The 26,802-nt window shown below is 43.5% G+C and overlaps 1 protein-coding gene across 1 annotated transcript; it reads left to right on the top strand.

The window, feature by feature from the left end:
- On the top strand, positions 1-26,802 carry ALOX5AP (arachidonate 5-lipoxygenase activating protein). The gene is made up of 5 exons (XM_037129579.2): positions 1-119; positions 6,600-6,699; positions 13,544-13,614; positions 20,091-20,172; positions 26,331-26,802. Exons 1-5 carry the CDS (start codon positions 50-52, stop codon positions 26,491-26,493), a joined length of 486 nt encoding a protein of 161 aa, XP_036985474.1. The 5' UTR covers positions 1-49; the 3' UTR covers positions 26,494-26,802.

The following is a 26,802-nucleotide window of genomic DNA, read 5'->3' as shown; positions in this document are numbered from 1 at the left end:
CAGACGTGGGTGCCACTGAGCAGTCCTTGCTGGTGAGCCTGAAGCAAACATGGACCAAGAAACCCTGGGCAACATTGTCCTGCTGGCCATTGTCACCCTCATTAGCGTGGTCCAGAATGGTAAGTGAAGCCCCTCACTTGGGAGGGAAAACAAGAGGAGATTTTATTTGTTAGTGGTTTGAAAGTTAGGCTTACACAGTTCTGTGTGTGTGTCTATACTTTTGCTTTATCTGTATTTGTTTCTTTTTATTTGAATGTGTAGAGGTATGTGTATTTCTGCATGAATTGGGGTTTTTCCTTGTCCTAGTCTTTCTTTCACTTTAATGGGGTTGACTAATCAGGTTTGCAGGTGCAGCCACCCGGAGGTTTTACAAAGACCCTCACCAAAGGGCCTGCCATCATCATTCTAACTACTATTAGTTAGTGGGACTGGAGGGGGAGGCGAGAAGCCTAGAAAGGGAAGACGAGACATATGCTCACTTAGACCCTGGGTTTTATTCTGTGCAGCTGGGCTGGCTTCACTGCATCTGAGGTTGCCTGTCAAGTGTAAGCTAAAAAAAGTAGTTTGGGGGTTTGTGAAAGGGAAATCACCTTATTATTATTTTATCTGTGTTGATTTTTTGTTTTGAAGAAACATGTTCTTTGTAATACTTTTTTTTCTAGCAATGTATAATTTTTGAAGCATTTTTAATATGTATTATATATTTACATAAATAGAGGTGGGGGATTTTTTTCTGTTTGGGGCTGCACATCCATTAATCTGCTATCAGTTTAACAAAAACCAAGTAGGGTACCCAGACCTGAGCATGGTAGAACTGTGTAGGATGCTCTCTTTCAGGTTCTGGGCTAGGACTTTATCAGACTCTTTTTATAAGTATCTCCAGTGGCTTTGTTTTTTGCAATTTGTTAAGACAGAGAAAAAAAGAGAGCACTTACTAAGGAAGTGCTCAATGGTAATAAATGTTCACACACTGTTGCACTTCGGAAATTTGAGTATTTTATCCATTTGGGATATTCTGATATTTTCTCCCAATTTGAATGTGGACAGAGGCTTGTGATTAGCCTTCTGGTCACAGAGTGCCCCTCCCTCCTCCACCTTCCCTGACCAGAAGCTCAACTTTGCATGCTCTGAGGAGGTTTCTTATAAGGGACAGCACTTCACAGCTTTCTGAGCCAAATGTATTCATATGAAACCATTCTCAGTAGAGTCACAGCTCAGGAGAGAACAATGGGACTGTTTAGGCCTCCATTTCAAGTCACTGTTGTTCCATGTGGAAACTGCCTGGGCTCCCTCAGTTTGTCAGTGAGCATGGGGTTCATTTATTCCTGCACACATCTACAGGGGCCTCGCTCTGTGGCAGACAATGTCCTGGTTACATGGGGAGACAGTAGTGAGCAGACAGCTCTGGTCCTGCAGCCCAGGGAAGGAAAGGCAGTGGAAGAGATGACCAGGCATGGTCAGCAGGAAGTCTGCAAGGACCCTTTTTAGAGGCAGTAGTAAGGGTGGTAGGTGAGCTGTGCTGGTTCACTCTGTAGAGAATCTTTCCTCCAGCCCTTCCTCACAGACCCAATGACACAGTTGATGAGTATCGTGGCCAGGGAGCCAGTGCCCTCTCACTGCCTATGAAGACAGAACTGAGCTCAACTATGAGGTTGGCCTTCACTCTGAGCCGCTCCCTCTCAGTTTAGAGCTGTGGGTGGGGTGGGGAGGTGTTGTGGTAACATCTCCTGTTATGAGAACAGTCTCTGCATCTCTCCTAATGAAGATGTACCAGAAACCTGCCCTGGGCTGTCGAGTGGGTGCTGGGCTTTTCTGTAACGGCATAGCAAACCCTGAACAGACTAGACCTAGATGGTGATATTTTCATTATTTTTGGCAGATGGGATTAAGATGTTCTTTGATACAAAGGTAGACGAGGGATTATAGATGGTCAAATGTCTAAGTCTAAACCACTATCTAAAGGCCATTTAAGATAGATAAAGAGAGAACACTGTGGCCTCACTCACAGAGTTCGACCAACTGATGAATGGGGTGGAGGTTTCCTGGTGGGGGAGATACACGAATGGAGGAGCATGAAGCTACTGTTTTGCGCTGGAGACTTTTTCATGCTGGGCAGAACCCCCATGGCCTCCCATCACAGTCTCTGTCCCTCCCCAACCACCTGTGAGCAGCTGCAGCAGCATGGGAGCAGAGTGACCTTGTACAGTGCTGCCCTATCTGTGCTTGGGGAATGGACAAACTGAAGCCACAGAAATAGCCCTTGCCACTCCCTGAGTGGCTCAGGACAAGCTGTGCTCTCCTGTGAGGCCCAGACCTGGGCTCTTGTGCAGTGTGGAGCTCACTGTGTGAGGTCTTTTTTTTTTTTTTTTGTAATTGTTAAACATGCCATGGAGGAGAATGAGAAAAATTCCAATGACATGAGGAGACAGCACTTCTGCTTGTTTTCTCTGTGAGTTTCTAGGCAAATGCAAAAGCCCAAACGTATGTCCAGAGTCTCTCTTTGCAATTCTAATCAACCTCAGTGTGGCAACCATAGCTTTACCTTACAGGGTTTGGAAAATATGCAAAAACTGTGCTTCTCTCCCCCTCATCCACAAAACATCATTCCAAATTCTTCCTGTTCATTTTAAGTATTCAGATGTTGTTGCCAGGCACTGCACACTGGGTCTTTGTCCCAGGACAAGTCCTTGTGCATCTGCACCGGGGGCCAGGGCTCTGTGCCTTGGTGCACCGTGTGAGCTCATTTTCCTGAGAGGCCAGGACCCGGCCACCTGGTGGAACTTCCTCCTTTGCCTTTCAGGCATTCTTTAGTCATCAAGATCTTTGAACATGTGGCTGGCCCTCTTCCAAGCTTGATCCAGCAGAACACAGACATCAAAATGCAGAACGAGTTTGAAATATAGCACTGTAAGAAAGCTAGGCCAGAACTACCAGAGCCTTGTTTCCCAGGGAGGATCAATAGATGCATTTCCTATGAAAACTATCCAGAGAACTTACAACTTCTCCTGCCCAAGTGCCAGCAGCTTTGACATGGAGCTAAGGTAGGACACAGATTTGGAGAAAGTGATTTCCAGAGGAAGCCAAAGTAATTAGATTGGAAGCAGAGGTGAACTTAACCAATGACAGCAGGGAAAAGGTGTCCTCCAGCAGGGGAGCTTCTTCTGGCATCCCTTGTGGTGGTAGGGAAAGTGGCAGAAGTTGGCATCATCATCTGTCTTCTAAGAGCAGCAACCTCTTCAAGTGCCTGCTTACTTGAAGCCAAGAGCTGGTAGGGACCCCCTACCTTTCCATGCTTCCCCTGATACTCCCACCCTAATACACATGCCCGCACTGTGAGTCTCCTGGGCCTCCATACTGGAAGACCTCACAACCCACCCTGGGGCTTGATGGGCTCGAGAAACAAAATCAGGGACTCAGAAGTTCCCCACAGCAGAAGTCTTTACACATCTTCAACAGCTTCTACCAGAACATTACTGTAGTGGAGGCTCACGACCTGCTGAGCATGCCCTGCCCACTGCCAGGTATAGTGAGAGTTTGCTTTGTGTCAAGCTCAGTCCTTCATGCTTGGCATCATATTAATATTATCGCATTTAATCTTTTTACTCTATGAAATCTATAAAGAAATGATATTATTATTCCTATTTTACAGATAGGCAAAGCGGATAGACCTTAGAAAGTATAGACCACTGGTTAGAGGTCCTAGAGTCAGTGGTGGTGAAGCTGGGATTTGAACCTCCTCCAAAGTGTAGGTGCTTGCACTATGCATATTGCCTCAAATTCTTTTATTTAAGAACTCACTACCCAGAAAGTTCTTTCTAATATTGAAGTGAAATATGTCCCATAACTGCTGTCCATCAGTCCTGTTTTCGTTCTCTGGAAAAGTCTAGACTGTGTCTGCTGCTTCTGTGTTTATAAAATCAGCTGTAACATTCCTCCTTCAACAGATCATTTCTCACAGGTCTTGGTTTCTAGAGTCCCTTGTCATTGCCACTCTTTCCATCTTGCCATGTTCTTTCTAAAGTGTAGATAGGTGTCTCCTGTTTCTGAGATCTGGACAGTAATTCTACTAAAATAATCCACACATGAGATATTCTTTTGAAGACTTGTATCACACTGCTGACCGATATTAACTTTGCAGTTAACTAAAATCACACAATTTTAAAATGTAACCCTGAAGAATTATTGAACTTTTCTGACCCTCAGTTTCCTCAACTGAGAAGCAAATTTATTAATAACTTCCATGTGTGGTGGTTGAAGATATTGCAAGAAATAGCATAGGTAAGGCAGCTGAAGTGCCCAGTGTATGACTGATTCTCGGGAATGGTTTGCAGACTTTTTCTCTCTGAGTCATCTCTGTCCCTCTCTGGTTTGGCCCAATGTCAGCAGCTGCCTGAGATAAAAGTGTTAATGGTCTTTGCATGCACAGTTTCTGCAACATAGCTAAGGATAACAAAGGTTTGGGGTTAGAGTCAGTCAATGTAGCCCAACTCTTCCAAGTCTATCTTAGAAGGAAGGAGAAGTAGAGCTAGTGGAATATTGGATAGAGACAGGTTTGTTTTTGTTTTGAGAGTAGGAAAGATTTGCGTGTATTTCCAGAGTAAAGAGAAAGAGGAACAAAAAGCCTGAAGTTTCAGAAAATAAGAAAAATAACAATGAAACAAAAATCTGAAGAGGTGGCTGGAGCAGGGTCAAGGTTACAGGTAAAAGGCGAGCCTAGGGAAAGAGGAAGTGGTTTGCTCTCTGATCAGGGAGAGGAAGAAGGACAGACTCAGGGAAGTAGAGTCAAGTTGTGATGCGGTTGCAAAAATAGCCTCTGACTTTCTTAATACTGTCCCAGCTTACATGTTCAGAGGCCAGGATGTTACCTTAGGTTCTTGAAAGACAATGATTAGAATTTCTACTGGATTCTGTGTAACAAGAGATACTCAGAATGGGTAGCCATGTGCTTAAACCCTGTGTAGCTGAGGGAATTATGCCGTGAGAATCAGTGTGACAGCAAGAGGAAAACTCGTCCTCGTAGGCCCAGCTGGATCTGATCCCCAGCAGAATGACTCTGACATAGTTATTTAGCTTCCCTGAGCCACAGTTTCCTTGTCTACAAAATGGGGATAGCACCGGCCCAATAAGGGAACCTGTGTCACGGTCTACCAGAGTGCCCATAGCATGGTAGGTCCCCCTTTATACAACCTGGCCCTAGAGACGGGCTCAAAATGGGCCCATTCTTGGGGAAGAAATGCACTTTTGCCAAACAGAAAACCATAAAAGGCTTTTATTCAAATACACAATTGATAAGGCACTTTTTCTACACCTTTTGGAAGGGTACCTTGTGGATCACTGACAACCTCACTTTCCCTCCCCTTTTCACTCCTAAAATGGGTTTGGGGGAGGAGCGAGAGAGAGAGGTTCATCTACCCTCCAACATCCAATTTATAGACAAACCTCTGGATTCTGCCTCCTCTATAGCATCTCTTACATTCCATGGCCATCACCCCCATCAGCTCCCTCCCATCTTCTCTCCTGTCCTGGTCTCACCCCTCTCCATGGTCCTCACACTAAAAAACAGGGTAGCTTTCTGATTATGCCATGGATAAGTTTGTATGTGTCACTAACTCCTCTTTGCTCTTGAGATGGAAATAAATTCCAAGTGTATTACATGGTTTTCATCAAAGTTTCAGTCCTACTGTTAAGTCCAATGGGCACTTCTCAACCATCATCTTCAAGCTTTGGCTTACTTGCTGCTTCTTCCCTGAGGCTCACTCTATCTACCCTGTAGGGCACTGCAGTGGCCCCATACCAAGCTCTGCTTCTTCTTTGCCCACAACTCCACACATTGTCTAATTGCAATCGATGTATTTCATTTGCTGTGTATGGTCTGTATCTTTCTCTTCTATCCTTGTCAGCATATACGCTCCCCAAGCCAAGGCTTTTTGTGTGTTTTGTTTTCCATGCAAGCTAACTGTCTGGCTCATAGCAGTGATAATAGATAATGTCATTGAAAGAACCATTCACCACCTGTGTCTCTGCCTTCATTTGCAATTTAGCCAGGTTCTACTCCCCACTCCATCATGAGCTAGACATACTGAAGCAAGGGCAGTTCTGGCCTCTGGATCTTTGCATATTCTATTTCACTTGAGTAGAGTGATCTTCCCTGCTGTTTCTTGTCCCTGTACCCACTTAGTGAATTCCTGCTTATTCTTCAGACTTTATTTTAGGTGTCACTTACTTAAAAAATTCTGTTGTTAACCTGAACACTGAATTAAGTTGTCTCCTTTGCCCCTTCATAGCATTGTGTTCTCACTTGATCTCATCTTAATGTAAATCACTATAAAGTAATTTCTGCTTCACTTCTTTGTCTATTTCCTCCAGCTGTGAGGTCCTTGAAAGGGGGCTGGCTGTCTTGCTCTCTGTCTCATCACCAACACCAAACACAGTGATGGGGGGTGGGAGTAGCTGCTAAATAAATTTTGCCTAAATGACCTTTAATGGAGGACATTTAGAGCTGTTTAGAGGTTAAGTAAAAAAAATTTAACAATTAATATGAGACAGAAGACTCATGAGTATCTCGGTTATAACCCAAATGCAAACCTTTTCCCTGGCAGGGTTTTTTGCTCACAAGGTGGAGCATGAAAGCAGGACTCAAATTGGGAGGAGCTTCCAGAGGACGGGCACACTTGCCTTTGAGCGGGTCTATACTGCCAAGTAAGTCCAAACCCTGACGCTGCTGACCAACAGAGTTGGGGCCTGGGGACAGCGGACTCTCTACCTGAGTGACAACCACCCTCAAGGCCACATGTCTGTCTGGGCCAACCTTTAGAATACCAGGGAGTCCGGGTTCCCAGGAGAGGTGAAGCCCCCTGGGAGGTTTTGTGGACACCCCTCACCAACTCAGTAAGGAAGTTAAAAATGGAAGTGGGGACCCTAGGAGTAAGGAGGTAAAATCTTCTCAGCTCCCCCTTGTTTCAGAAGTCTGGTGGCCAGTCATTTAATCATATAGTGGACCAGTTTCCTGTCGGGTTAGTGCAGAAGAAATACCACAAAGACCAGCTGCTTCTACCCTCTGGCTGCAGAAGCAACGGGCAGGAGCCCCTGGCAGCAGTCTGCCGCTCGCTGACCCTGCAGTCCCCTTGGTGGAAGTGTAGGGGTGACACAGTACGTTTCACAATGCTGCTCTCCTTGAGCAATAAGAACAAGAACAGAAAGAATGGGGGAATGATGCAATGGCTCTCTCCCCTCTCATTCTTTGCTTCTGAATATAAAAATTATTTGAAAACACCTGACCTGTCCAGTGAAGGAGCTGGGGCTATTTGGGACTCAACGGGTTTTATACAAACCCTCATTTTCTCCCTGTGCATGATACATGTCTGCTACTCCTCTGGGCCTATGAATAGAGAGAGGTCTGTAGGACAGGAAGGTTTTGACTGTTAACTGGTGAAGGGCCTTCAGGCTTGGCTTGGAGGTGACTCTGATGTCCCTAGAGATCCTTCCAAGGGAGGAGTCAGGGCCACCCAAGAAAAGGACTTTTAGACTGGGAAGAACAGCACAAGCAAGTACAAGGACAAAGTCAGCTTGAAGAGTCAGAGGCTCTGTGGGAACAGCTGGGGGGAGGTCTCCATAGTCAGGGCTGCTCTTGGCTTCTGTGAATTAACGTGACTTCAAAGGCTCTCCACTGGGTAGGCTTTCACCACAGTTCCCAGACATACTTCAATTCTGTCCCTTGCCTCACCCAGCTACTTGTTTGTTTGTTTGTTTGTTTGTTTAAATGAGGTATAGAAATGGGGAAGTCAGAGGGGGAGTCCACTCCTTTGCCACTTTTCACCATCATCCCATTTTGTTACTCGGCTTCTAAATTTCTGCATACATGGTCTGAGCCACTCATGGGCACAGTTGTAGGGTCATTCCAGGCTGATTTTTCTGGTTCCCATCCTGCCCTTTGTTGTTCCAGGAGCCTGATCTCAAAGAAATCTTCTCCTACACTGCTTGTAGGGAGATTTCTATTTTAACGTATGGGCCTTCAGGGTATTACTTCTCAGAATCAATTGAAGAAATTTAAAGGTATAACTGTAGGCATTTTGGATCTGTTTAAAGGAAGGTAGTGAATGCATGCAAGATGCCATCAACCACTTGCAGGGGGAGAGATGAGAGCTCCCTACAGACACATTCCATGTGCAATAGCTATAATGGACGTGTCTTTGACCTGGGGAAACATCAAAACTTCTCTGAACATGGAGTTCAAAGCAAAAATTAATACTCTTCCACAGGTTTAGAAAGAGGAGGTTTTTCCCTCCCAGACTACTACTTTCTCACCAGTTACATTGTGTTGTTGGGTACTCCTCAAATTATCTACTTTGAAGAAGTTAGGCATTGAGGCCATGCAGTGGAATTCCACTGTCCCTTGGGAGAAATTAAGTTGCCTGTTGCTGGCAATGAAGGAGAAACAGAGCAGGTCAGGCCATCTGTCTATGCCTTTCCCCCAAGGAGTGAACTAACTCTGCTTCCAAGAGGTCTCTGTGTTCACACCTGGCCCCGTTGCCAGCCTCCCAATTGCAGAAGTGCCATTTGGTAGTGGTTGGAGGGTGGTTGGAGGTTCTGCAATGGTGTGGGGTACCTGACATAAGGAGATAGGGAAGTGTGGTGGGCAATTGGTTCTGCCTGGGGCCTCGAGCAGCCTAAGCCAGCATCATCGAGTGTCTTTCCCACTTAATCTTTATGACAGGAGAAAAGAAGAATGAGAAAAGGAGAGAGAGCTGTGGGGAGGGGGCGGGAAAGAAGAATTTTCTGTAAGATAAAGGTTGACCAGACACCTCTTTGGTTCTGTTACAAAGACACTTCCTCCCTGACCAGCTAACAGCTGGTGTGTACCTTGGTGGGTGTAGAAAGCAGTGGGGCTCAGTGCAGCAAGCCATGGTTCCTAGTCTGCTTGCCTCGGGAAGCTACAGGGACAGGGTGATGGGTTAGTCCAGCAGAAAGCCAAGCCCAGCAACAGCTTCTCCAGGGGCCTCCAAAATCACCAAAGAAAGGTGCAAGGTGAATCCTGGGGGTGCAAGTAAAAGAGACATGTCTTTAACCTTGCTATCTAAAGAATAGAAATGTAATGGAAAAGATACAATCAAAAAGAAATGTACTATATAATCTTATTAACCAATGTCATCCCAATAAGTTTAATTTAAAAATAAAATAAAATATTCAAGGTAAAAAAATAAATAAAAATAGAAACTTAAGATTTACTCATTTTTAACATGCAGATGGAGAGCAGTATGTGTGTGTAATTTATGTGAAATATACCTGTTATAAGTCTGCATGATCAAAACTTTTGGTTGATGGGGTGCAGGATCATAAATGTTTAGTTACTGTGGCTATGAAGAAAAGGTAGCCAGAAGTTTAAATGATGCTAGTGATCAAAAAGTCTGATGTATATTTTCCAGTATAAAATATGTCTATGGACTGATACAGATAGTTGAAGATCATGGGGCAGTTGATAAACAGACATCACAGCCAGGTGTGGCCCATCAGCTCAGACTTGACATCCATTTATGGTCTGTCCCCCCCCCCACCCCCAACCCTATGATGGCAGAGCTAAGCCAGTATTTGAGAGAGAAAAATAATCTTGACCTAGAATCTCTGTTCCTGAGTAGAAAACATAGTTCAAAGCCCTGTTCACAGGTGATGAGCACAGGTAGAGCAGTTAAAATTTGTTTTTCAGAGAAAAATTTCAGTTAACTAACCTAAAACTTTTCCCCACTAGTGCAGGTGAGCACAGGTTGCAGAGAGATGTCTAATTTCCTAGTACATGTTTCACAGATAACAAGTTTTGTTGGCTGTTAACAGGTATTACAAGAAGAACAATTTCTGTACAGCCAGATTTTTTGAGAGCCTTCAGTGTGCTAAGGGACACTGTAATTCTTGGTTCTTTAATCAGGGGAGAGCTTATTTAACTACAGACTCTCCTTTTTTGAAGAGCATATGAAGGGTTTAGTGTTTTACTAAACACATTTTGGGAAATGCTACCCTCGTGTTCCTTCTTCCCCGTACCTCTCAGAATCCACTCTAGATGCACTTTCAGTCATTTGAAGGTGATACAGCTACATTGAATCTATTAATTAGTATTGATACAATTACTAATATTTACTTAAATTAACCCACACCAACAAAACACTAAGAGCTTATATATTTCATTCTGAAAGGTGGAGAAAAGTGAAAGGGAAAGTAGTAATGAGTTCTTTCTCCATCAAAACATTGGCACAGCAAACTGAATGTAGCCTAGTGAGCTGTTGAGAGATCTGCCAAGTACCTCAGGCAATGAGAACAAAAATGGGTTTGTCCATTTCATTTTACAGGAAAAAAATGGCACAGAAATCTCCACAAGAGAAAATTTGAAATAATAAATACTTGTCAGTAGGAAACACAAATTTCATTGGGGATTCTAAGAAGGAAGACATTGGAGCAAGAATAACCACCATTTCTTGAATGCCACCTGTGAGCAAAATACTGCTTTATCTCATTATTCCCATGAAAATCCAGAAAGGGAGTTACTGATGTCCACTCACCTCCAACAGATGAGAAAATTGAGGTCTCATTAAGCCATGAGGTGCATTCACTTTCACACAACCACTAAGTGGCGTTCCCACATTGGATGCTGGCTTTTTGACTTTAAGGACCATGTGAATGCTCATTTGGCTCCACGGCAAGAGACACTACATCACTGACCACAGCTACGTGAATTCATCCCAGCAGTGGCCCTCTGTCAAGGAGGGGAATGTGTGCATGGAGCTTCAGGTGGAGATATGTCAGAGGCCCTGGATGGGGAGAGGGTATTGGCTTGAGCCAGAGTGAGGGACAGGATTGGGGCATATTCTGGAAATCCACATCAGGAGCCCATTCTCTTATAGCTGGGAGAGTTTCATTTGACTCTGCAGATGTCATTTTATTAGGAACCATGATGACTTGAGACAATACACAGAAAGGACTGAATGGCTGACACAGTGTCAAATCACTGGACAGTCTGTCTAATAAGCAAATACCTTGGACAATGAGGAATTATTAGGAATGTTTCATCACTCAGACAAAATCACTACTTTGAAACCAACCACCCAACAGAAGTAGAAGTTGGGCTGACCTTTGTATTAATAGACTTTTAAACTAGGAGCATCAGATATCAGACCCCATCAGATACAGAATGTTATTCAACTAAATTAAAAAGAGATATTCACTCTAGTTTCCTTGAACTGGGAGATAGGTCACATTCTCAGTCCTGAGACTACAATTTTGTCCTCTCATAACATGTAGAATAGAGGCCATATAATAGCTACTGCAGTTTTTCACTCTGGGTTAAGTGCTTCATCCCAGGTGGTACTTGTAAGGGGCTTCTGCCCTGTCCACTAGATAAATGACAATCCTGGGCTTCCAGAACACATGGTGAGGTCAGTGGGGCTCTGCTCTCCTCTGTGTCTGTATCCCAGTGTGGGACATGCTGGTTTCTTACATTTTACATTCATTGACTCCTCTAGTAAAGGCTGTTTTGATCATTAGAGAGACAGGAAGGCCCCTGTTGCAGTAACACTGCTGGCCTCTGTGGGTTCTCTGCAGAGGATGGCCCAAGGCCTGGTCATTCCAGAGTTCCTGTGGCCTCCCTGAGGTGCAAGGCCCCGTAAGTTTGAACAAGTGTTCACAGCTGATTGAGAAGGAAAATCATGAGAATCAGACCAAAAGGGATCCGGATGAAGGAATCCAAGGAAGGAATTTGGATGAAATGCCAACTATAGTTTGAAAATTGCCTCTTGGCTTTTTACCTGCATAGTTTGCATTACATGAGAGTAATGGTTCTCAAACTTGAGCATACATCAGGATCACCTGAAGGGCTTGTTAAAACTCAGACTGCTAGGTCTGCCCCTGAGTTTTTGATTCTGGACATCCGAGGTGGTCATTAACATCTGCATTTCTAACAAGTTCCCTGGGGGGTTCTGCTGATCTAGGACCACAGCCTGAGAATCACCTAAAAATTAAACTACCAACTCTGAGAATTTAAATGGATCTTAGAGTTATTCATGATCAGTCTGTTAGTTTTGCAGGTAAGGAGACTAAGTTTAGAGAGATTACTGTGCCAATGACCAACAGCTGATCAACATCAGGTCAGGGACTCAATCCTAGTTCCCTGCCCTTCCACTCTACCCTGTTGCCCCTCCCCCTTCTGTGCTTCCTTGTACTGTTGGGTTGTTTTTCTGTGGGTATGCGTATCAGTTGTCGGATCTAGACTGTAAACTCTTCAAGAGGACACATGCTATTTAATTTCGTATAGTCAAAAAGGTAACAGACCTGATTTAGAGTTGGACTGACCACTGTGTGAATCCTAGCTTTGCCACTCCATACCTGGATGACCCTGGGCCACTTATTCTAATTTCTTCAGCCTCCATTTCTCATCTGAAACATGAGAGTAGTTGTAGGTAGAATCATGGCCCCTCAAAGATCATAGGTCCTATCCAAATCCCAGCACCTGTGAGTATATTATGTTACACAGCAAGGGGGAATTTAGGTGAGTAATCAGTTGACTTTAAGATAAAGAGAATGTTCTTGATTATTTGTGTAGGACCCAGTGTAATCAAAATGTCCCTTTAATTGTGGAGGAAGGAGACAAAAGAGTTGGTGTCACAGCAATTCAGTGTGAAAAAGACTTGATTGGCCATTGCTGGCTTTGAGATTGGAAGGGACCACCAAGGAATACAGGTGATCTGTGAAAGCTGAAAAAAGGCGAGGAAACAGATTCTGCCCTAGATCCTCTGGAACAGTGCGGATATGCTGACACTTGGATTTTAGCCCAATGAAATCCATTTTGGACTTGCGGCCTCCAGATAATAAATTTGTCTTGCTTTAAGGCAGTATATTTGTGGCTGCTTGTTACAGCTGCCATTGAAAACTGATGTAGTCACCTTGTGTGCTCACAGGGTCCAGGTGAGCTTAAAGGAGATGAAGGTGTAAAATACCAGCCCAGTGCCTCATGTAGAAGGAGAGGCTTCCATGGGAGCAAAGACTAAGCCCTGCACCCAGCAACTGCACAATCAGCAGGATAACTTTCTGAATGTCAGCTCTTCTGAGCTCCCCACTGCACTGGGGTTTCTTTATGATGCATGACCTCACCTTTCCTTCCTCAGCCTGACCTGTGGGTCAGAACTGACTGTGTGTCTGACATGAAGGTCTCCTTAGCCAGGCTCTTCTCCCTGCCACTCCACCCTGACTGCCGCTTCTGGAACTGACTGTGTTGCTTACTTGTCAGTTTCAGGAGCACTAGGCACAGCCAGTAGCAGGATCTCTGTCAAAGCCAATCCATCAAGAAACTGAGTCTCTGATGGGTTTAACTTAGGAAGAGAGTGAATGGGTTCTGAACATGTGTCACTTTACAGAGACGTCTGTTTCTGATGTGGAGGCTGGTGCCAGTCTTCATGGGTAGATATATGTGGAGTTATGAATGCAGTTTGTACCTCATGTACTTTTCAGATGACACTGTGGTAACATGTTTGCTGATTTCTCTTCTTTGTATTTATTTATTCTACAGCCAGAACTGTGTTGATGCGTACCCTACTTTCCTTGTTGTGCTTTGGACTGCAGGGCTGCTGTGCAGCCAAGGTAATGCAACTTCTCCCTGTGTTCTCTTTCTAAACTGTACTTGAGGAGGCTCTCCAGCACAGGCTCTTTGTTCAAAAGGCTTTGCCAGATCTCCAGCTCCGATCTGTGAAGCTCTAGAGAGGTGAGAGACCATGTAGGCCATGTTTTTGTGCTCTGTGCCTGTGGAGTGGTTCCATAATGCATTGCTAATGCTGGCTCCCTGGTTGAAAGTGGCTGTACTGACAAGGGTGGTTTAAGGCTAAATGTGACTCAGAATCTTTAAGCTGTTGTAGCTCAGATACAAGGGCATTATAAATGAGAGCAACAGAGGAATCTATTCTGGGACTGCTGTCACTTGGCTTTCCTGCTAATAAGCTTACAATCTGGAAGTCCTCCCTTGGCCCATGTCTATAGAGTCACAGGCTGGATTCCAGGTCTCCAGACTTCCCCAGTTATCCATCCCACAGTCGACTTCAGCAAGCTGACTCCCAGAGTGAATTTAAAATTAAATGGAGACTTCTGGTCAAGATGGTTGCATAGGTAAACACATCTCAGCTCCTTGCACAACCACATCAAAATTACAGCTAAACTATAGAACAAATATCACCAAGAACTATCAAAAATTGAGTTGAATGGAAGTCTGACAACTACAGAATTAAGGAAACCACATCTATCCAGACTAGTAGGAGGGGTGGAAAAGGAGAATGGGCTGGTCCCACACCTATGTGTTGTAGGTAAAAATTCAGGAGGCACATCTCAGGGCACCCTAGCCCAGGGTTCCAGTGCCAGAAAGATAAGTCCCCATAACTTCTGACTGCAAAAATCAGCAGGGTTTGAATCATGGAAGAAATTTCAGGAGTTTCAAGTAGCTCCTCTTAAAGAACCCACCCATGGACTTACTCAGACTCACTCCCTCTGAGCTCCAGCACTGGGGTAGTATCATGAAAGATACCAGTGGCATACAGGGAGGAATTGAAGTGTCTGGCATCAAAAAGATGGCTGGGGTACAGCTTTATCCCAGACAGAAAGGTGGGCAGAGGCCATTGTCCCTTTTCTGAACCCTCCCACTAAAGAGCTACAGAGCAGGCAGGTGGATGCTATATCTGAGTCTCCATCAACCTGGCTAACACTGTTTTCCCACCCTGGAAATCCCCTGAGACTCCATCCCACCCAATTTATAGGTCCATCCAGCTGTTAACAGTAATTTTTTCATATAATGGCTGGTCTGGTTTCACACTTTACAACTTCCTAAATCCTCCACAAAAAATAACAGTAGGCCTCAGTGAGTCCCCAGCACCCCTGTACCTCTTGCTAAGTGGCCCTAGGCCTGGCACTAGCAGCAGCTAGCTTTAATTCACAACTTGGCTTTGCCTGGGAATCCCCAAGCCCAGCACAAGTAACAGTCATCTAAGATTGATTTATAGCTCATATAGGGTGGCCCCCAGCAGAACACAGGTCAGGGCTGAAGTTGGCCTGCACTAACTGGGAAACTCCAGCGCCTGGGCACCCAGTGGACAGCTGTGGACCATGCTGGAGAACCACCATCCCACTGCCACAGAGCTGATCCTCCATGGAAGATGGAGGTTGGTGGTCAGTGGACACAGCTAGTCCTTGAAGCTGATTGGTCTGGATAAATCTCTCCCATTGATCTGCCAATAGCAATCAAGGGTCAACTACAACAGGTGGGTGTACTCAGCCCACAGAAAGGTGCACCTAGTACCTAAGTAGAGTGATAGAGGAAGCTGTGCCACTGGACTCTATAGGACACCTACTACATTAGGCCATGCTACCAAGACAGAGAGTCATAGCAGCTCTACCTAACAGTGAGAAGGAGGGAAGGTCTATGTGCATGTGTGCATGGCACTCTTGGCTGGGGGTCCGGGGACTTTCCCCTAGGTGCAAATAAGGAACTGAGTCCTCTGTCTATAGCCTAGGAAGCAGGCCTTCAGCATGGACTGCAGCTCTACCTACTACATAGACACAAACACATTGAAGCTGTCAAAATGAGGAGACAAGAAACATGGCCCAAATGAAAAACAGAACAAAACTCCAGAAAAAGCACTAAACAAAATGGAAACAAGCAATTTATCAGATGCAGAGTTTAATACACTGGTTATAAGGATGCTCAAGTGACTTAGTGAGGACCTCAACAGAATAAGAAAGATCTAGTTAGAAACCAAAGATACACTAATTGAAATAAAGAAGAATCTACAGGGAAAGGACAGTAGAGTGGATAAAGCCAAGAATCAAATCAATGATTTGGAACATAAGGAAACAAAAAACAACCAATCAGAACAAATAAGAAGAAAAAAGTATACAAAAAAATGAGGATAGTATGAGCAGCCTCTGGGACAACTTCGAGTGATCCAAAATTCACATTTTAGGGGTGCCAGAAGGAAAAAGAAAAAGCAAGAAATTATAAATCTACTTGAAAAAATAATGAAAGAAAACTTTCCTAATATGATGAAGGAAATAGACATGAAAGTACATGAAGCACAGAGAGTCCCAAACAAGATGAATGCAAAGAGGCCCAATCCAATACTTATCTAACTTAAAAATAGACAGACAATCTTGAAGTTCCGGTCAAGACGGAGGCATAGGTAGCAACCCTTCACTTCCTCCCACAACCAAAAGAAGGATAACAATCAATCTAAAATCAATAAACAATGAGAAGTGCCAGAAATCAAACTGCATGAAACTCTGGCAACCAAGGAATTAAAGAAAAAAACCTACCAGTAAGGTGGTGGACTGCATGGGCGTGGCTGGCTGAAGGAGAAACTGAGCCTGAGAGTTGACTGCAGACTATGGCGGGAGTTGCCTCGATGGGAGAAACTCCCAGTCTCACACCAGAGTCTTTTGGAAAACATGCTAGAGACGAGCAGGCAAGCTGCATTGTACCCTCTCTGGCCCCTTCCCCACAGGCAGCACCGCAGTGCAACAAAGAGGGTTGCCCTGCCCTGGTGAATACCTAAGGCCCTGCCCCCTTATAAATTATTAGGTGCTCTGAGGCAAAAAAAAAATATGGCCCAAATGAAAGAACAGAGCAAAGCTTCAGAAAGAGGGCTAAGGGATGAGGAGCTAGCCAACCTATCTGATGGAGAATTTAAAGCCCTGGTAATCAAAATGCTCACAGAACTGATTGAGCTTGGTCAAAAAAAAAAAAAAACCAAATGAAAAATACCCAAAATGAAATAAAGCAAAATATTTAGGGAACCAACAATGACAGGGAAAGAAACAGGACTCAAAGCAATAATTTGGAACAAAAGGAATCAGAACAGAATGAAGACACAAGAATTCAAAGATGAGGGGAGGCTGAGGAATCTCTGGGACAACCTAAAACATTCCAATATCCAAATTATAGGGGTGTCAGAAGGAGAAGAACAACATGAAGAAATTGAAAATTTATTTGAACAAACAATGAAGGAAAACTTCCCCAATTGGTGAAGGCAATAGACTTCCAGTAAGTCCAGGAAGCCCAGAGAGTCCCAAAGAAGTTGGACCCAAAGAGGAATACACCGAGGCAAATCATCAAGTTACCCAAGATTAAAGATAAAGAGAGAATCCTAAAAGAAGCAGGAGGAAAGGAGAGTTACTTACAAAGGAGTTCCCATAACACTATCAGCTGATTTCTCAAAAGAAACCTTGCAGGCAAGAATGGGCTGGAAAGAAGTATTTGAAGTCATGAAAGGCAAGGACCTACATCCAAGAATACTCTATCCAGCAAAGCTGTCATTTAAAATGGAAGTGCAAATAAAGTGCTTCCCAGATAAGGTCAATTTAAAGGAGTTCATCATCACTAAGCCCTTATTACACGAAATGTTAAAGGGACTTATCTAAGAAAAAATGGATAAAAATATGAATAGTGAAATGACAACAAACTCACAACTATCAACAAATGAATCTAAAAGAAAAGAAAAACAATGTAAACAAAAACTAAGCAAACAACTAGAACAGGAACAAAATCAGAAAAAATGGATATCACATGGAGAGATTTCAGTGGGGTGGGGGAATGGAGGGATTGGGGGGAAAGGTATAGGGAAGAAGAAGCATAATTACTAGGCATAAAATAGGTGGGGAGAGATAAAAAATGGAATAGGAAACAGAGGACTCAAAGAACTTATATGTACAACCCATGGACATGAACTAAGGTGGGGGGAATGATGTAGGGTTGGGGGGCAGGGCAAAGTAGGGATAAAGGGGGGAAATTGGGAAAACTGTAATGGCATGATCAATAAAAATACTTTAAAAGAGAGAGAGAGAAAGAATCTTAAAAGCAGCAAGAGAAAAGCAGTTAGTTACCTAAAGGGGAGTTCCCAAAAACTGTCAGCTGGTTTCTCAAAAAAAACAAAAACAAAACAAAACTGCAGACCAGATGGGACTGGCAAGAAATATCCAAAGTGATAAAAAGCAGGGACCTACAGCCAAGATTGCTCTAAGCAGCAAAGATATTCTTTAGAATCAAAGGGCAGATAAAGAGCTTCCCAGACAAGAAAAAAACTAAAATAGTTTATCATCACCAAACCATTATTATGTGAAATGTTAAAGGGACTTATTTAAGAAAAAGAAGAAGATAAAAAACTATGAACAATAAAATGGTGAAAAATACCTATTAACAATTGATTCTAAAAAACAAACTAAGCAAACAAGAACAGAGATGGAATCATAGATATGGAGATCATTTTGGTGGTTGCCAAATGGGAGGATGTTGTGAGGGAATGGGTGAAGAGTTGATGGGATTAAGAAGTACAAATGTATAGTTACATAATAGCCATGGGGGTGTAAAGTGCAGTATAGGAAATGGAGTAGCCAAAGTTCTCATGCATACAATCCGTGGACATGGACAATGGTGGGGGGATTACCTGAGAGGGTGGGGGTTGCTGAGTGGAGGGGGGTAGAAGAGGAAATATTAGGACAGCTGGAATAGCATAATCAATAAAATAAAAACTTAAATGGAAACCAGAGTAATATTTTTTGGTCCCCTTTGGAGACGGCACTGTGTCAGGTAGAAGTGTGGTATGACTTGGCCAGTGTCCATGCTGTGGTCCAGTAGGTGTATCAGAAAAGGCTGCTAGTGTTCTTTGATGAACTATTTAGTCCTAATCACCTCCTCCCTCTTCATAAAGTAGAGTGGATATTATTTCCCCTAGCATCTTTGAGGAAGGACACTGGGTTCAGAGGGACTAGGTCATTTGCTCAAGGTTACTCAGCTGGTGAATAACAAGCCAGGATGAGAGCCTCGGTCTTTTGGGCTGTATCCTGGATTTTTCACAAGTAGCCTTTTACTTTATTCATTGACACAATACAGGTACTCTGTGACAAGCTTCATGCTGGACACATGGTGACCAGTAAAGAGATGGCTGGGGATGCCCACCCCCAGCAGCTGGGAGGATGAACCACAGAAAATCAGTAAATGAATAAATTATAGCCCAAAGTGAGAAGTGCCATGCAGGAAAAGAATAAGGGCAGTGACAGAGGAGAGAGGTGAGGGATGGCAGCAGAAACCACTCAGGGGGCACCTTGTGGCCTCTTTCTGTGCTCCATGATGCTGTCCGTAAGCTCACTATTTATTTTCCACTTTCTATCCTGAGTTAAATGAAGAACATGTCCTGCCAGACTTGTCAAAATATGCTCAGATTAGGAGTTATGATGCATTTTATGTTTTTGATGGTACTTGATGTAGATGAATCTAAAGTTGTTCCAGCTAGACGAATACAAAGGGAGTGTAGGTATGTTAGTGCCCGGGACCATGAATTCCCTGTTTAAACACGTGTGAGCATTGCTAGGGGAATAAAATGTTGGCAAACCCTGTTTGATAATTGTCATATCTTACTAATGCAGTAATAGTAGAATTTCTTAGTTGAAAGGAACCTCAAAAAACACCTCATCTCTAGAAGCTGAAAAATGCAAGGAAACAGGTTCTGCTCTAAAATCTCTGGGAGGAATGTAGACCGTGCTGACACCTGGATTTTAGCCCAATGAGATCCATTTTGGACTTGTGACGTCTAGATAATAAATTTGTCTTGCTTTAAGGCAGTAAGTTTGTGGCTGCTTGCTACAGCTGCCATTGAAAACTCAGGCAGTCACCATGTGTACTCATAGGGTCACTTAAGTGAGATAATCTACATTCCCTCCAGCGGTGTACTGGGGTTCCCTTTTCTCCACGTCTGCACCAATGTTTTGTTTGTTGACTTATTGATGATAGCCGTTCTGACAGGTGTGAGGTGATATCTCATTGTGGTTTTAATTTGCATTTCTCTGATGATTAGTGATGTTGAGTATCTTTTATTATGCCTTTTGGCTATCTGTAACATCACTATTACTAAAATTCTCAGATGTCTTCCAGCCATAGGTTGTTTGCTGAAGCTCAGATCAGCCTGGACAGTCAGAGCCTGAGACCTCTGCTAGATTTCGTGATAAACAGTAATCGCACAATGACTGTGTTTACTTAGCCTGTTCAGACATCTACAACACTAAAGTGTTTTTCTTTTTTCACTTAGTTCCTGCTGCCTTTGCTGGGCTGATGTACCTGTTCGTGAGGCAAAAGTACTTTGTCGGCTACCTAGGAGAGAGGACTCAGAGGTAGGCTCTGAGGGAGTGTTTAAGAACCACAGAGCAGTCACATTTCCTGAGCAGGAAGAGTGATAATTTACAACCCTATTCTGCATAGCATTTGAGGGCCTGGGGGACCACTTGTGATGGGAGGGTCTAGGCTGAATAGGCTCCCTCCTTATTTTCTCCCTGAATTTTGTGGGCTCTGAAAAGACAAATGGGGGACTTGGCTAGTGTTTCCATTGAACAATTCCTGCCCATGGTGTTGGACTTACGAAAGGTGTTTTAATGCCAAGTGCTGCACACTCCTTGCAATCCCACACCTTCTATCCCACCCTTCATAGTCTGGGGCTTGAATGAAACATTTAATTGTTTGCCCAGAGAAATGAGAACTAAGGCTTGCACCTTGTGATAAGTTCTGTTGAGTAACAGATCTTCCAGGGACCACCAGAAGGAAGGTTGAGAACATAAGATACAATCACAGGCAGAGGATGGAGACCCAGAATAGAGTCACCATTGCATGGGTTATAGATGGTGCCAAAGAAGCAGTTAACACTCCCACTGCACCTGGACTGGGAAGGCTGAGTCTAGTAAGATAAATGATGGTTTTTATAGAAGAAACATCTGAGTGACTGGTATGCCTAAGGAAACAAAATTCCTGACTTTGCAGAGGAGATCCAAGAGTCAGAAATTTGTTCTGGGAAGCCAAGCCCAGCCTTCCCCTCCGTTTTTTCTTCCTTGTCTAGTTTCACATTCCACCTGGTCTTTTCCAATAGCACACTTCTTTAGTGGCTAATGGGCCCTTTATTTAGATAGCATCCTTCAGTGGTGACAAAGAGGTGACATCCCAGGAGGTTGGCAGGTGAAAGCATTACTTTTGAGGAACTAGGAACCCCAGAGCTAAATATGACTTGGTGACTTGGTGGTGAGCAACAGCTGGAAAAGGATGTCTTCTTCCAGCAATTCTTTCCCAGTGCTCAGGTCTCCTTCACTCCTCTCTAGAGGTCATCCCATTTATCCTCTAAAACTACAAGTCCATTATCTTTCTTATCCTTATCAACACTGTCCTAATGATGTCCTTTATTCTCTTTGACCTTGGAAAGCCTCTATTCTGTCTTCCCCAGGAGATACCTGCTGTCAGGAGTTGAGGTTGGGGGGGAGTGTCTATCAGTAAAATAAGGGGGCTCTGCCCTTGTGGGCTGGCTCCCCATGCAGCCCGTCTGCCTCCTCAAAGTGCTAGGGATTTGACCAGGTCACAGTTTTTCTTTTTATCTGTCACCACTTGCCCGAGGCCTTAAAGTTGCTTTAATACTAAGACAATCTATGGTACGTGACAAAATTTTCCATTTACTCATAGGCTCTTTTTATTTTAAAGGTAATCACTACCAGGAAATGGACAATAGAATATGGACTTGAAATCTGAAAAATATTTGATTTCTCCAGATCTCACTGAAATGTAAATGGCCTGACCTCTTAAATCCCTCCCTGGTCTCTCCCATCACATGGTATAAGAAGATCCTACCACCCCTTCCCATGGCTGTTACTTATCAGTCATGGTGCTCTTTCCTGCTGACTCCAGGCATGGCCTCACAGTGCTTCTGAGCAACTGTCTTCCATAGAAATGATATGCTATGTACTAAATGAGATGTCCAGTCCTAATCTAGAGCAAAATGTGCCTGGGGTAGATGCAAGCTTGTGGGGCTTTGTGGCAAGATCCAAAGGGATTTTAAATAATGCCTTAGGGATCTGCTTTAGTTCTTGGCCTCACCATGGAGGAAAGTCCTGCTCAGTGGAGCTCCTTCAATAAAATCTCTCCCTTGGGCTCTAGATCATCTCTGCTTCTCTCCAGAAAGTTGCTCTGGCCTGTCAATGTGGCTCCCCTTCAGAAGTTCCACTGTCAATTTTGGTGCAGTGGGTAGGAAAGACATTCCTTGGTGTCTCTCCCTCTCATTCATTCAGCATTCACTTAGTAAATGTTTGATGACCACCTGCTTTGAGCCATTCTCCCAAGGAGACCCTGGGGATCAGGGGAAAGGGTAAGTCCAGAAATACTAAACTACCAACATAATAATGGGCACAAGTTTCAAAAGAACTGATTTCTCCCAGTCATTTTCCTCTTTAGAGTCAATATTTTAGAGCCTCGGGCCCCGCCCTTCCCAAATGTGGACCATGGGGTTATTTCACCATAGTTGGAGAACGAACATGCTTCTTGTGGAACTCCTGGGTGAGCATGTGAGTGTCAAGGTTGGAATTTTCAAAGTGAAACCCACTAACCAACTGCACCAGACTCGCCTGGGGTGACAGATTCCCAAGCACCTCCCTAGACGTCTGGAATGAGAATATCTGCAGTAGAGGCTCAGGAATCTGCATTTTAACAACTTTTTTTGGTGATTCTTATGTAATGGAGTTTGGGCACCACAGAAGGCTGCTCGGGCTTCTTTTCTTAGAGTGATCCATTCATGTGACACACGTTTATGGAGGGCCTGATTTATTGGGGACAAGCGGGTGAATGAAGGAGATCTGTCTTTCATAGATTGTACAATTCTTTTCCCGTTAGAAGTTATCGGGCTTATGGTGATATTTCCTTATTGAAAAGAACAGAGTTTAAAGCCAGAGAGACCATCAAGTTTTCTTTTTCTACCCATAGTTTCTGTACATTTTTGTGTGAAGTGGGGAGAGGGTCTGAGAGTTGTCCGAGGCCACACTGCGGAGACCTGTGGCTGGAACTCAGGTCTCCAGGTGCCTGGGTGAACCTCTCCCTACCACCTCTCTGATTCCTGGAAGTTTTAGGCATATTCAAAATGGAAATTGTTTGGCACAATGCCTCTCTAAAGTTTTCCTGTAGATTTTATATTGTATGTGTTGAGGGATGGGGGCACATTTGCTGCCACCAAAACTTGTAAGCAAATCCTAGTCTCTGGAATCTGAAGGAGTCCTCTGGAAGCCAGTGTGGTAGAAAGAGCAGGACTCATGCAGGCAGGTTTGAGTTCCCACTCTGCTTATTCCTGGCTGTGTGACCTTAGACATATCATTCAACCCATCTGGTCTTGGTTTCCTCACCTGGAAAATACGTTAATCATACCTCACAGAATGGTTCTGAGAGTTAAATGAAGACAAAGGTATAAAGCACTTCTATAGATTTCTACAACCCTGGTTTCTACAGATGCTTAATTATTTCATTCTGACCTTCCCCACCCCATGTAGAGAGAACTATGCATAAATATTTATTTATTTATTTATTTATTTATTTATTTATTTACATAATTACTAACAATTTTTTTCAGTCATGGTTGAAATTCAATATTACATTAATTTCAGGCATACAGCATAATGGTTACACATTTATATAATGTGTGAAGTGATTTCCCCAGTAAGTCTAGTACTTACTTGGCACCATACATAGTTATCACAATATTACTGACTATATTCCCTGTGCTGTACTTTACATTTCTGTGACTATTTTGTTACTGGTAATTTGTATTTTTTAATCATGCCAGTATTTTTACCTCCTAACCCCTCTTCCATCTGGCAACCATCAGTTTGATCTCTGTATCTATGAGTCTGTTTCTCTTTTGATTGCTCATTTACTTTGTTTTTAAAAATTCCACATATAAGTGAAATCATATGGTATTTGTCTCTTTCTGTCTGACTTATTTCACTTACCTCTAAGTCCATTCATGTTGTTACAAATGGTAAGATTTTATTCTTTTAAAATATTCCATTATATATACATGTATGTACCACGTCTTTATCCATTTGTCCATCCATGGACACTTAGGTTGCTTCCATATCTTGGCTAGTGTATATGAAATGTCCTTCTTTGTCTCTTGTTACGGCCTTTGTTTTAAAGCCTATATTGTCTGAATTAAATAAGTTTCCATTTGCATGAAATATCTTTCTCCATCCCTTTACTTTCAGTCTGTGTGTGTCTTTCAACCTGAAGTGGGCCTCTTATAATATGTACGGATTCTGTTTTCTTATTTATTCAGCACCTCTGTGTCTTTTCATTAGACCATTTAACCCATTTACATTTAAAGTGTTATTGATAAGTATGCAGTTATTGCCATTTCATTCTATATACATAAATTATAACATATAATATATATAAAATATATATAAAGATTAATTCTAGGGATAGGGGAAGGGAGGAAGGAAGGAAACATCAAAGTGTAACGGCCTCTTGAACACCTGCTACTGGGGACCTGGCCTGCACTGGCAACCCTTTGGTCCGTAGGCTGGAACTAAATCTGCTGAGGCACACCAGCCAGGGCTGTGATTTGTTTTTGATCTTTTCTTCTTCTTCTTCTTCTTTTTAAAGAAGTCCCTTTAAAATTTCTTGTAATACTTACTGGTTTGGTGGTGATGAACTCTTTTAACTCTTTCTTGTTTGGGATGTGCATTCACTTTCAGAAATGCTAAACGGGAAGCCATGGTGGTTCAAAGGCTGATGGCCAGCGTGTGCCTGGTTGGTACACCTTGCTCTTCCTTTGTGCTCTGCCTAATTGCAGGTTTCCTGTGGCTTTGCTTGAGCCCAGGGCAGCTCTTTATTTGTGCACATGCTGTCCACTCCCAGGGCCATAGCCCATCTCCAAGCCTGAGACACTGAAAAATGAATCAGTGAAGTGCCCGGCTGGGGACCCCATTCACACTTGGCCTTGCACATCGTGGGCATGTGCTGAGTTCTCCTTGCACAGCTTGAGAAGAGTTAAAGCACCATGGGCATATCTCTTTGGGGGTCGTTTGCCTTGAGACCTTTGCAAAACCCTGCCCATATTAAAAGGACTGTTATTCTACGAGGAGGCATCAGCATTCCATTCCTCACCACAGACTCACCTGGAGTACATTCTGAACAGCTTCACAGAAACCCCCTCTTTGCCTCTGTAATGAGCATATGATGGCCTTATTCATGTGATAAATTGGAGCCACCACAGTATTTGACTTTTCTTAATCTAATGCCTCTGCACCCTCTATTCTCTTTCTGAAAAAATAGACTCCTTTACTTTCTCTTCACTTTCTTACCAGAATTAGGAGGTCACTCAGTACTCGCTTGTGAGGGCCCCCATAATATTCCTTGGGGGGCTCAAACAACAGAAATTTAGTATCTCACAGTTCTGAATGTCACTTTCTTCTGAGGCCTCATTCCTTGCCTTGTGTAGATGATCATCTTCTCCCTGTGTCTTCACAGGGTCATATCGCCATCAGATTGAGTTAGGGTCCACCCTAGTGCCCTCATTTTATCTTCTTAACTTCTTTAAAGATCTTATCTCCAATATGAGCTACGGAAGTTTAGGACTTCAATGTGTGAGTTTGGATAGGACACAACTCAGCACATAACTCTTTCTTTGGGGACCATATTCCTTACCCTCCCAATTTGGAGATAGGAGTTCTCAATATGTGAGTATGACTGTGAACCAAGAAAACCAAGGAGAGAAGAGCATTGCTGGCCAATGAGCAAGGCATCTCAGTGAGCAGGTGCTTCTCAAACTTGAATATGCCCAGGAGTCACCAGAGAGCTTGTCAAAATGCAGATTCTGATCCCACAGACCAGGGAGGGGCCCGGGACTCTGCATTTCCAATGAGCTCCATGCTGCTGGTTCATGGATCACATTTTCAGTAGCAGGAAGGTTGATACTCAACTGCTGAATGCTTTTTAAACTCTTGACAGAGGACATTATGGGTTACATTGTGAAACTTTGGGGTCCCCTTCAAAATGATAAAATTTGTAACACGAAACCTGTGGGAACCAAATTTTCCTTTCTGATTATAGCAAGAATCAGTCTTAGTGGCATTAACTCACCTGTGCAGCTTAGCTAGCTGTTCTTGTTGAGGAGTCCTGGTTGCCAAATCAATCAGTTACCTATCTCATGCCCCGAACCGGGCATCTGGCCTGCAACCCAGGCATGTACCTTGACCAGGAACCAAACCTGTGACCTTTTGGTTCACAGGCCAGCACTCAACCCGTTGAGCAACACAAGCCAAGGTGAGGTCTAGGCTCTTTAGCTGGGTTTTGAAATATGTTCAGTGGCTAATAATAGCCAAGACATTTCCATTCTTCATGTGAAGTAAATGGAGCATTCGTGAGTGAAAAGAGGTATAATTTAACTCCCCTGTATTTTGAAGTGATCATGTCTTTTTGTTCAATGGGTGTCATCTGTGCAGCTTCTACAGGTTTCTTTCTCCTTTTCCAGCACACCTGGCTACATATTTGGGAAGCGCATCATACTGTTCCTGTTCCTCATGTCCGTTGCTGGCATATTCAACTATTACCTCATCCTATATTTTGGGAGTGACTTTGAAAACTACATAAAGACGATCACCACCACCATCTCTCCTCTGCTTCTCATTCCCTAACTCTCTACTGAATACAGGCTTGGTGCTCTCATCTGATCAATACCTAGGAGTCAACATCATTCAACCCTTGGAGAAATGCAGCTCCTCTTAGATAAGAAGTAAATCTAATGACCATCTGGGCCTCACAGCTTGAGTTTACCTCGTTTTTCCTGGAAGAAAAGAATTCTGCATTAGCTCTGTCTCTTGAAAATGGCAGTGGCCCCAGATCTGTTACTCAGACCCACTCTGTATGTTCCTTGGCTTACCCTGCTTTCTGAAGATGTTTTGGGACCGGATTTGTGTTTTCCTACAATAAAATGCAGAGGCAGG

Source organism: Artibeus jamaicensis, unplaced genomic scaffold, assembly GCF_021234435.1.
Source record: "Artibeus jamaicensis isolate MK-2021 breed Jamaican fruit bat unplaced genomic scaffold, CSHL_Jam_final contig_793, whole genome shotgun sequence".
Classification (NCBI taxonomy): Eukaryota; Metazoa; Chordata; class Mammalia; order Chiroptera; family Phyllostomidae; genus Artibeus; species Artibeus jamaicensis.
The sequence above is the reverse complement of the archived record's forward strand: the minus strand, read 5'-3'. Positions and strand labels throughout refer to the sequence as shown.

Excerpts from the sequence above, each read along its gene's own strand:
- ALOX5AP (XM_037129579.2), top strand. The coding sequence starts at position 50 with ATGGACCAAGAAACCCTGGGCAACATTGTCCTGCTGGCCATTGTCACC. Across the intron at positions 6,700-13,543 it reads GAGCGGGTCTATACTGCCAA|CCAGAACTGTGTTGATGCGT; the intron begins GTAAGTCCAAAC and ends TTTATTCTACAG. Across the intron at positions 20,173-26,330 it reads CTAGGAGAGAGGACTCAGAG|CACACCTGGCTACATATTTG; the intron begins GTAGGCTCTGAG and ends CTCCTTTTCCAG.